The 12,055-nt window shown below is 42.2% G+C and overlaps 1 protein-coding gene across 8 annotated transcripts in view; it reads left to right on the forward strand.

Annotated features, from left to right (window-relative positions):
• Window positions 1-12,055, forward strand: part of AGAP1 (ArfGAP with GTPase domain, ankyrin repeat and PH domain 1) — a 320,437-nt gene that overhangs the window by 261,616 nt on the left and 46,766 nt on the right. For 5 of the 8 annotated variants that reach the window (XM_057422254.1, XM_057422264.1, XM_057422281.1 and 2 more), the window contains one exon: window positions 6,460-6,537. The exons of the other annotated variants lie outside the window; for them this stretch is intronic. In XM_057422254.1, coding sequence (XP_057278237.1) covers window positions 6,460-6,537 — 78 coding nt within the window. The remainder of the gene's footprint in view (window positions 1-6,459; window positions 6,538-12,055) is intronic. 8 annotated transcript variants of the gene reach the window in all.

Raw genomic sequence — 12,055 nt, forward strand, 5'->3', positions numbered from 1 at the left:
GCATTTGTTAGGAATTAGAGGAAAGTAGTGTACACATTTATAAGATACTTGCACTTTGTCAGTGGTTTTATTTTAAGTGTTGGTCAGATCTAGAAACTTAATGGATCCAGATTATTTTGCTTCCTGAATGTCATACATCAGATGTGCCAGTTTTGATTTGTTTTTTGTTGGGGGGGGGGGGGGGGGGGGGTAACCCTTTTTGAGGAATTTCTGTCATTGCTGCTTCCATGTAGGGTAAAGCAATTGTCAAGCCCCTCCACAGTCATAGAAACAAGTTTACATGGTGTAGGAACCTCTTGGGTTGCATCTTAACACAGTCATTCCAGTCCTCTTGTGAAAGAGCACAGTCTTGTTGAGCAAATCGCTGTTCTGCTGACCAGCAAGAAATAAGAATTCCCAGTCCACGCTTTTACAGCTCCTGGTGCATCCACACACAATGCAGAAGGAGTTGAGAAGGAGCAGGGGGAGGGCTGAAGCGCAGAATCTTTTTCCCAGTGGGGTGGCAGCTAGATGGTCCCGGTGTTTATCCTGAAATACCCCTCTGATGCTCAGGTTTGCCTCTCACGCAGAGAGGCAAATGTACCAAATACACCCCTATTTTTCCGGCGTTCCCCTGGCCTATGCCATGAGAGAAGGTTTTTCCTCATACATCTTCCCTGTCTTTAATTGTTGCACAATAAGAATAAATAAACAAGCGTCCTTAGGTGAATGGACAGCATTATTTATGTGGTGCAGCTGATGATGATGAGATGTTCTGAGGAGCGAGTGGCATTCCAGCCCCAGCCCCCTTCCTCCAGCGTAGGTGAAAAGATCCTATTATTTCTGATAATTGATGCTGAGGGCTGTGGCGTGCCTCATTTAATCAGCACTGTTCAGCACACTCCAGGGATGTAATTCATGCACACTTTAACATCCAACATGGCTGACAAGGCTTGGACACACAACCGAATGGCTACATCATTTTTTAATCAGCTATCTGAGGACTATTTATCTAATCAACAAAGAACTCTGTCACATGGAGACCAGAGGTGACATTAACATGTCTGGAGTTCCTCAGTGCAGTGGCAGAGGAAGGTTTTTTAGTGGGAGGCTTAGGTATTAAGACTCTCCTAAGAATAAAAGGCAATTTCTGCTTAGCAAAGTGTATCAAGAAGTGAATTTGAGCAAGTTAAAGGGGGTTAATCTGGTGCTTTATTGAGTATAGTATCTTAAGGGAACTTCACAGGTATCAAAGTGATGTATCCTCAGATCACACATGGGTGAGAGTGCTTTGTAAAAAACATCTATTGCATTTAGAGATAACAGTGTGTGATCATAGCAGCGGTAAACATATTTACTACAACACCTAACTAATCAAAACTAGACAGGAAAAGTAGTTTCATTAACGCAGAATAAATAGCAGCCCTATTAAAGCAAGCAAACACAGAAATTCTGCCTGCAAGGGGTGGCTCACAGATGCAAAGTTATTGCCTGAACAAATACAAAGATATGTGGTAATTGGGAGTGATTAAGTTTAATTGATTCCCAGTTATTCCATATCTTAACAAAAGTCTGTACTGAAGCCTTGTTTTCTGCTTCATATACTGACATACCTATTCTCAGTTTAAGATGTACACAGTAAAAATGCATAAGCAAGTTTGTTTTACACTTAGAATGTATGTTAAATCAGTGCAGTTCAGCTCCCAAAGTGGAGTACTCAAAGTCATCAGCAAACAGAGGCTTGCCTGTGTCTCCAGATACAGCTGGATGTCCTCCCAGAGCTTCAGCTGAACAGGCAAGCTGTTGCCACCATTTTATTGTTAATAGGCCTAACACGTAATCATCTCCCACTAGATTTAAGTATCTTCTATTTGGAATCAGTTTTTAGTGCTCTCTTTCGGCGGTGTTTGGATGTTCAAAGACTTGTAGAGCCTTAAATAACCTGTATAGCTTCCACTTCAGGGTGTGTGCATTACAGTCCCTCCTTACACACTGAAAAGCTGCAGATAAGGACCTAGACAACTGCAATAATGGAGTGGAATTGCCTCTGGTCCTGCACAGTGAGTCCAGTCAGTGCCTACAGAGACACAGAAAGGACTTTCACAACTCCCATGCTCTCTATGTACTCTACAGCCACAGATCCTCCTCCATTTGATTTAAGCAGTTTGTTGAAGTTCTATATTAGGAAAGCCACAGTAGTAAACAATTCTGACCATTCCAGTATTGTACAGGTTTGTAAAGGTCCAAGATGTAGATCTGGAGGCCAGACTGTTCTCATGTGGTTGGGGAAAAAGGACAAATTGGTGGGGGTGATATATTTTAAGAGTAAGCAAGCAGGATGTTACTCTGGAACACAAAAGGAGTGGGAGCCTTGCTTAACTCCAGAAGAGCTCAAAGCCTCTGGAAAGATGATTCTGCCTGCCCCATTGCTGTCAGTGCTCAAGGCCAGGTTGAATGGGGCTTGGAGCAACCTGCTCTAGTGGAAGGTGTCCCTGCCTGTGGCAGGGGTTGGAACTGGATGGAGCTTTAAGGTCTCTCCCAACCCAAACCAGTCTTTGATTCTCTGGTTTGAACAAGACACCCCAGTACACGTGAACCGCATGCGCGCATGATGCATGATGCATCCCATCACAGATGATACAGTTGTAAGCAGTTTCCTCACAAGAACTCAATAAAGCACTTTAACCCTTTTTCTTAGAGAAACACATCTCAGGCTCTGAGAGTCAAAGCCTTCATGGTTGGGTGCATTGTGATTTCTTCCTGTGGTTGCTACCAGGAGGAATGGCTGGACAATGGCTTACACCAAATTGAAGGTAGCAACCATCCTAGTGTTGTTTTGCAGGGTTGTTAAAAGCTGAGCTCTGTGCTGTTGGGTGACAGATAATGAATGACTGCTTGTGCTGGTCCAGACTGAGTGTTAGGATGCACAAATGAATTTACCCAGCAGTGATAGGAATTTCATCTTGGCAATCTATGTTTCTGGAGTTAATGAGTTTGGATAAGAGCAGAAACTGCGCTGCTACACCATATCTACACACTGGTTAAGATGGGGGGACTGCTTTGATTTCTGAAGTGTTGTTTTTGTCAGCTGTGAAGCCAGAGATAAGGGCAAGTGTCAAAGTTAATAGAAGATTTTCTTGAAACATTAGTAAAATACATTAGTCATTCACGTTGAGGTAGCACGACATAGGAGGCAGAATGCTAGTTGCAGTTTCAGTACAAGCTAAATACCCGCTGTCTTCTGGGAAATAGTTAACTTCATTCCAGATACTTGGTGTCTGAGAGAGGTGTTTGTCCAGGATTTTCTAGTCAGAGATGCTTCTTTGTGGCTTCTTTGAGGAAAACAGGCTTCCAGAAAATACTTGAAATCAATATACCTTGAAGAAAGGTCTTGTCTTTCTAATTAGGGGGCTTTGTTTGCTATTAAATAATGGAATAAGTACTTCTTATAGCTTTTTTATTGGAAACCAGCTGGGGTTTAGTTGTTTAAGTGTATATATACTTTATGTGTGTATATATATATGCATGCAGAGTTGGCAGCAAGAGCTTTTGTTGAATTAACTTTGGAACCCAGATGGGACGGAAAGGATGTCCTGGGATAGAAGTCAAGGACAAGCCAGATAAATAACAGACTTCGGTGCCCATTAAAGCCTTGTTGGTAGGTCACAAAAATGTGTAGCCAGTGTGTAATTTTGAAGGCAGGCAGGGTAGGATGGCTAAGCTGGGCCCTGGTGCTTACATGCACATCAATCACCTGGCGGAGGCTGCGCTTGGCAGTGTCCAAACACTGCTGCTGATAATATTATTGAATCCTCAAGACAGCGGAGCACCTTGAGGAGGCAGGCAGGAGCCTAATCGATGCTAAAGGACACACTCAGATGTATCAGGGCTTCAGCATCACTGTGGAAAAGTCCATTTGTTTAAAGAGAAGAAAAAGGCATTACACTTAACACATTAAAATGGATTATTTCATCAATAGGTTAATAGAAAACCAGGCTGCGAGTTCACTTCCTGCTCATACGGCCATACTCTAACGTGCCATTAAAGTGTGAAAAATGAAAAGGGACTGGGAAAAGGTCTTTGTGTACTGGAGACCATCTTCTCTTTCTGAAGGGTGCCAAACCTCGATTTTGCCTATTTATATGTAAATGTTTCTCAGGAAAAACAAGTTTTCTGCTAGGAAATTGTGCCTCTCTAGGTGTTGGGACATGTTAAATAGGTCTGAAAACTGAAGGGGGTTTTCATACTGAAGGATGCACTCAGTGAAGATATTTATAGATTTGATGAACTTTAGTTTTTAGAGATGTAACTTTTCCTTTCAGATATTGTTATCTATTTTCATTTCAGTGCGATGCATTCTATAGGATGTCATGCAGACATCCAGGTCCTCCTTTTTGAGTACATAGCATTAAAGCCCGCAGATGGCTTTATTAAAACAGCATGTAGATTAACACTAGGTGTTTGGACAGTTCTCTTGCAGCCTTAGCACTTTAGCTGAAAATCAAGAGTTTTGTTAAAGTTCATAAATATAGAAAGAAAAATGTAAAACAGTTGTTATCACAGTACTCATGACGTTGTGAGATGTTGATGTCATCCTAAAGGGTGAGGAGCATCTGCGGTGAGGATGGGAATGGGTGTACTCCAGGTTTACGAGCTGAGTTTTACTCTGACCTGTATGGGAGTGGAAGACTCTTCCAATTTCAAACGTACAACCACAATCAGCCAGGTTGGGAAAGCCCTTTAAGCTCAGCCAGTCCAACCGTTCCCCAGCCCTGCCAAGGCCACCACTAACCCATGGCACTGAGGCCTCATCTCCGCGGTGTGTGAGCACTTGCAGGGACGGTGACTCCAGCCCTGCCCTGGGCAGCCAGTTCCAATGCCTGAGCACCCTGTGGGGAAGGAATTGTTCCTCAGCTCCATCTAAACCTCCCCTGGTGCAGCTTGAGGCTGTTTCCTGTCCTGTGACTTACAGATCTATGAAAACTCTGGTATGTGCAAGCATGGTGTGTTTAATTTCTTCCTGCACTGCTGTGGGAGTCATTTTCCAAGGAGGAAATGATGTTACTAAAATTATGGAAGAGTTTTACAGGCTGGTCTGGACTGCCTCTGTGTAAGCCATTTCTACATGTATCAATGATGCATGTCATAGAAATTAATCGTAATTAATGTAACTTTCTAGAAGCCTCACACCCAAACTGAAAGCTCTCCACTGTCTGTGGACAGGAGGGCTGGGTGACCTGCTAGGAAGGGCGGCTCAAAAGGAGGTCTGGATGCTCTTCCACTTATCACTGACTCCAGTGGTCTCTTGCTTGCTCCTATAAAACAGATTTTAACAAGCAGTTGCATGCCAAGCAGTGCTGCATCATTATTTCTTAACTAGGTAAGCTGGAAAGCTGATAGAGGTAGCACTTTAGCAGGTACACAGTTACCTCCTCAGATGTGGGGATGTGTATGCATGAAGAAGAGTGCACAATGCTGTTCTTTTAGTCACTGTTAGGGTCCAGCAGTGTCATGGTGGACTCAGATGCTTCATACTGTTCCTGCCTGATGAAACTCAGGCTAAGCAAGCATATTGTTGATTGAAGGTACTTTTCATGCTGTGAATTCACTCTTGAGGCGAAACATGTCAGTTTAAAAGAAGGTAAAAATGTGGTTTTTTTCCTAATGAGCACGGGACTGGAGTGCTTTTGAGCAGTATTTTCTGCTAATTGTAAAACAGCAGCTGGGAACTCGGAGAATCTCCAATTTTGGGGCAATTCTAAGAAGTGAGGGTATTGCCTCTTACAGGAAGAATATACACTTTGATTTTTTTGCAGTGATTTGCCTGGGGGAGGAAGGGAGGACCATAGGCATCAATTGCATCCATGTCTACTTGACAACCTTCAAAATAATTAAGTAATCTCTCTAAGCTCAAAGCTACAAATAACAGTTTGTTGTTATGAGGATTTAAGGTTATTGCATCATCACCTCAACTTTTAAAGGTGATGATGTAAAGAAGTGGTTTAAAGGTGAACTACAAGCACTAAGTGAGCGGTACAGGCTTGTGAAGGAGAAAGAGCTCTTGTCTGGCTGTGTTTCGTCATTAATTAAATCCCATTTTGCAGTAGCTGTTTTTGTCTGGTCGTGTATCCTTTGTACAAATACTTCCTGCATTTTTGTACTTCTACTGCTCTGGTTTTGTCTATTCCAATAGCAGATCCATTTAATCTTGTCAGATCGTGTCATGTTTTAGAGCCTTTCAAAAATCACCCTCGATAAGAGGCTTTCCATATTGTCCGTGGATCGCAGAGGCTGTAAAGTCCCGTGTGCATTTTCTGTGTGCAGCTCTTCGTGTTACGAGGCTCGCGCTTGTATTTTACTTCACATGCTATTTTGATGTTTCCTTTCTCCCCTTTTTTTCATTTCTTTCTTTCCTCCCTTTTTCGTTATTTTTATTCTCTTTTTGTTTTTTTCTCTTCCCCTCCTGCTCTCTGGACGCAGCCAAACGCAAAGCTTGGAAACTAAACCGTGTTGGTAGCCTGCGAAATATATACAGCAGCAGCAGCACCAACACTGAAGGTAACAAACCCACCCGTTGTAGATGGACACCTCCTCTCTTACCCTTTATTTTTTACCCTGCGTCCTCCTTGCGTCTCCCCCTTCCCCAGTGCAGGCATGGAAATCAAATTTGCCCAAAGCATGCGTGCTTTCATCTTGTGTTTGCAGAGTCATTCCACTTGGTCTTTTCATCCTTTTTGTGTGTGTGTTGGTTGTGCTTTTTAGTTTGCCATTCATGTTCCTTTCAGCTTACTTAAATTTTGACCTTTCCCTCTCGTCGTGGAGTGGTGATGTTTAAATTACTGCAGGAACCCATTTTCTTCCCTTTTTTTCTATTTTTTTTATATATATATATATTTCTTTCTACATGTGGGCACTCAATGTAATACTTCCCAAGTTATTACAGTTTTTAAAAGTGTTAGTATCAGGTGTAATGATCTGTAGCCAAATACAATAGTGTGCCGTGACATTTAAGTAACAGTCTTAATTTGCTTTGTGCAAGCCTTCTCCGTAATGCTCTTTGCAGCTCTAATCCAAAGGCGAGACAGTGCCGGGTCATTTGCATGTGCTACTCTTGCTTGTAAATTCTGTATATTGTTGTATTTCTAAAGGTCACCTGGTGGCAAAGTTCACAAATTGACTTACATTGCTTTTTTTCCACCGAAGACAGCCGTCATGGCTTTGCTATAATAGCACATTGAATTTTATATTCCACCCCCCCTCTCCCCACCTTCATTTGAACAACACAATTATAAACTTCCTTCTTTTTTTCCCTGTTTTATTACAAATGTCAGAGGTCAGAATTACTTGGAAGCTAGGCAAGGAGAGCAAAAAAAACACCCACCACCCTCCACCACCATCTCCAGCAGCATGCAAGAGGGATGGTGGGAGAAATAGAGAATGCAAAATAGGTCACAACTCAGTAATCTCAGTATAAAGGAGGGGGGATTTCTTTTTTCTCTTCACTTAAGTGCAAAGCAAATGGGTCAAGTAATCGCGAGCGCATGCCCTAACACTAATTGACTTATTTTGGAATGATTATAACTGTAATATTTTTCTTAATGTCACTGTTTTCTGGGCTGTTGATTTTAGTGATTGCCAAGCGGTGGCATTAAATCTCTTGTAAATTTTAAATTGCATGCTATTTCTGTAAACAAGTCCCTCTGTTCACATCCTGATCATTAACCTTTGGTGATTTATATCACCGTCCTTTCTTTTGCACAATTACTGCTCTATTGCCTTGCTCTTGCTGCCAAACAAAGTGTAGGGAGGAAACAAAAGTGGGATTTTTTTCCTGCAGCTTCTTAAGGAAGCTTTTTGGGGTTTTAAGTTGTAATTTTGGTTTCTTTCTCAGCGGAAATGCAAAATTATCCCCTTTTCAGAGCAAAACGCTCCATTTTGATGGTTTTGCAGTATAAAATACGCAGTATTCCTGCATATTTTGCAGGAAGTGTCAACTATGAAATGAGAGAATGGGGTTGTCAGATATTAATAGGTTTGGGTGTGGTTTTTTTCCCACTTAATAGGAAACAAGATACTTTTTAGTGATTTGCCATTTTCTGTGTATTTTTGTTTTCTGCGTATTTGCTGGCTTTTATCTCCCAACCAGATTTTTCTTCTAATCGGCGTGTTCATTGTTCCTGCTTGAGAAGCTTATGATTTTATATCTACCTGTTAGGAAACGGCACCAGGGAAACAAGTATGAAGAATTCCCTTGTGGTTTACAGCCAGGCTAGTTTGAGTAACCTTTTGTTCTTACTGATCAAACCAAGTATCAAAGGCACCTTGGATAAGCATGTGGGAGCATGTTCCTGCTGGCCACAGCCCAAAGAGTTTTGAGACCTATCATCAAAACCAACTTCTGAAGTTAGGCAAAGGTATCTCTTTCTGGAGGTATTATCCCCAGTGAAAACAGAGCAATCAATGTGCTCCATAGCTTTGCATCTTTGAGCCGGTACCGTCAGTCTTTGTGTGGAAGCTGGAATGGTGAGACATGCAAATGCTGAGTTAATGAGCACTGTAAGTATTAAAAGCCACATGTTTAGATAATTATGCCTTCAAAAAACAGGATGATGATAGGAAATGACAGTCCAGAATAACAAACCTGCTTTGGTCTTTAACGCGTGCTTGCTCAATTGCACTTCCACTTTTCTACAGACAAAACCCATTTCCATTGTGTACGGTCCCATTTTTGAAAGCGTGATCTAGGAACCAGCCTCTCCAGTGTTTTTTAACACTGGTTCTGTTATTTTTAGGTATTTTCTATGCTTCCAGGTAGTAAATCTCTGATTAAGATGGAGAAATCTGCAGTTCAGATGATGCAACTGATTTTGTAGGTGCTTGGCAGAAGCAGGTATATGGATGGTCCTCAACGTAGTGGGTCGGTTTTGCTTACATATGGTCCCCTTTTGCTGTATGCCGTGCAACGCTGGCAGTCCTCTTCCTGGCTGTTACTGACCCATGGCTATTGCTTGACCCATTACTGATAGGTCTGGTCACAGAGGAGTGAGGAAGGGCAGGATATTCACAGAGTTGGCTGGGTACAAGATCACAGCTGAAGGACTCAAGCTTCTGAGGGCAGAAAGAAGCAGACATCATACAGGTGTGTCCTCCGCTGGTCCTCTGTCAGTTCTGTGTGATTGCAAGAAACTTTATTTTCTTCATTTCAGAGTTTGCCTAAAACTCTCTCATTTTCAGATTTGGGTTTTTTTTCTATAGGGAGCCACTGACAAATACAAAAGTCCCACCTGCTCCTTATTGCAGGCAGGCGGTCTTTAAGCAATGCTTTGATTCTCTAGGGGGAACGTACATAATGTCACTGTGTTATCCTTAAACCAGACCCTACTCTGGTTATACGACAAGCTAGAGTCACTTGTTCCTGAATATAATTGAAATACAGAATTACTTTTCCTATATCAGTAGATTTTGCAGCACCGCAGAAAGGCTTATCTTTAAGAAAGTAAATGGCTGTGCTCTGCTTTAACATGCATAAAGATATTAAATCCTTACCTTTCCACTCTTGTTGGTTACCTGTCTGACATGTTAAACAGGGCCAGGCTTTCCTGGAAAACTTTTCTTCTGCATATTCATTAACTCTCAAACTGTGTTTTGGTTAGAAGTTAGTGATAACTGCTGCTGTGGTACTGTGCCTGTGTGGAATGTTGATGGCAGATGGATGGGAGCACCTGAGGTAAGCTCTGCTCTATAGACTCACCTTCACAACACCCTTTAGTTAAGCAAGCTCTTCAGCTTTGAAACATGTGTCATAGAATCATAGAATAGCGTGGGTTGGAAAGAACCTCGAGATCATCCAGTTCCAATTCCCCTGCCATGGGAGTTGTCATATTGGAAGGAAACCTCAAGCTTGAAACACATCAGGAAACACCTAATGCAAGTGTAGACTCGCATTACTTCATGGATTTATTCAAACCATGTTGCCTCGGCATCCAGATAGAATAAGAAGTACGTATGGGGAGGAACCAGCCTTTCATCACCAGTTTGTCACTCACAGGTAGTGATAGAAAACAGCACCACTGCAAAATTCTTCCAGTGAAACACAACCTTTATCAAGAGCTGTGGGCGACCAACAGCAGAGCTATTTTGTCCTCATAGGGTAGATTTTCAAAACTAATTAGATTTAGACACTGGGTTTGGAAAGGGGAGAGAAGTATTAGCATAGTCATGCCCAGTGGGACATGGCACAAATATTTCCTTAATTGAGGCTGCTAATAAACATACTTATCTTCTGAGTTGCAGGGATAATTTACACCAAGTGGCAAAAGGTAACACTAGTTAACATCATATAGTACGTAAATACCAACGTGCCTTCATTGTAAACAAATTGTATATTGTTAACATCTGATGTGGGTTGCTGAGCATATTGGCGCTGTTTCATTCCCATCCTTTTGAAAAGATGAAGGGTTATTAAGAAAGGGTGCTTGAACAGAGAGGGGGAGGAGGGCGTGAATAAAAAGGGAGTTTAAATAGGTCTCAGTATTACTTGAGGCAGACTTGACTAGGTTTCAGGCTGTAACCTCAACTCTTGAAGGTGCTTCACAGGTGTTTGAAATACACCACTGAGAATCTGTTGGCTCTGCACTTGACTTCTTGTTTCTGGAAAGTGTTTCCTGTCTGAGTGGCATCCTACACCAGACATGCACAGTGAGTTACTGTTCATTAGCAGCAGCAGCAGGGTCCTCTGATGACAGCAAACACACGATCTGGCACCTAGTGAAAGAGGCTGGTTGGCTTGGAGGCCAGAAGATCCAGTTTTATTTCTGATTCTGGTAGAATATTCATGTCTGCTTGTGAGAGGTGCCTGAAGCCTGGTGAGTGTCTGTTTTATAGCCATGGAAAATAGAAATAATGGTTTTGTTTAAAAGGAAACTTTTGGGATGGCTGTAATTCCTGACTGTAGAGTGCCTGGTGGAAAGGAGCCCTTGTCTTCCATTGGCTTCAAGCTGTGCTTGTGGTTACCCCACTCTGGTGCAAGGTGTTGGTGGCTATTTCTGAAACCCTTAATATTGAGAATAAAAGATGTGGGAAGTGGAAATTTGGAACAAACTGATCTTTGCACACCATTTAGAACCGATCTTGCAGGATACCAAGAGGTGCAACTGCTTCCGGACTTGCATTTTCTCTACATTGTAGTAGACTTAATTGATCTCTCTAAAGCAAGTTACAGACTAATTGCATCCTGTAGTCGTTGACAGTGTAGTTTTCTAAATCTGATCTCTGTGTCATACAGTTAACACAGGCATTGGTACGGGAATGCGGTGAGACCATGCCTAAATGTTTGATTTCCCTTGCACAATCCTTTGCTTCTGAGGAGCTCTATCTCTTGTTTGCTGTAAGTGGTGGGCTGTAGCCATGTCTGACTTTTGGCAGAGCAAAATAAATGTGACCTTGGCTTAAATGTAGTTAATTTCACTATGAAAGGATAATGGTGCAAACAGTGCAGCATAAACAGTGGGACCTTGGTGCTGCTTGGAAGGGGCTTGGTGGTTACGAGAGTGCAATGGTTTTCCTAAAATTTCCTCGTTGCACGTCCACTTCCACTGAAGAAATAAATGGCTTTGGGTTCATCTCATCATAATCTGACAGTTTCAGCTCATTGCCCATCCTGGCCCCCACCACTTTAAAGCAAAGGGCAAACCAAACAACAGCAACATCATTTGAGACATCTCCTGTTGATAACTTCCAAATGGAACTCAGTTGCAGCTGGTTCTTCCCACTTTAACCCTTTGCCTGCTGGCCTCCCAGGAAATAATTGATGACTGATTGGCCCATTAACCTCTTTTTTTTAGTTTAAAAAAAAGGAAGAAGTTTGACAGCCTGGACCTGTGTAATGAGGAGGGATTCCTGGGGAAATCAGCTTGATGGCTAAGTTGCTTGCCCCTGAGGATGCAAAATTAGCCCCGTGGGACCTCGTCTGCATAGAAACTGGACACAATTAGTGTAATATCCGGTGTTATTAATGTAGTTTGGAGTAATTGGGCAGGTTGATTTCGACAGGTTGATGGTGCTAAAATACTATTAT

Source organism: Pezoporus wallicus, unplaced genomic scaffold, assembly GCF_028554395.1.
Source record: "Pezoporus wallicus isolate ANWC-B61680 ecotype Strahan unplaced genomic scaffold, APGP_CSIRO_Pwel_v1 contig_3488, whole genome shotgun sequence".
Taxonomy (NCBI): domain Eukaryota; kingdom Metazoa; phylum Chordata; class Aves; order Psittaciformes; family Psittacidae; genus Pezoporus; species Pezoporus wallicus.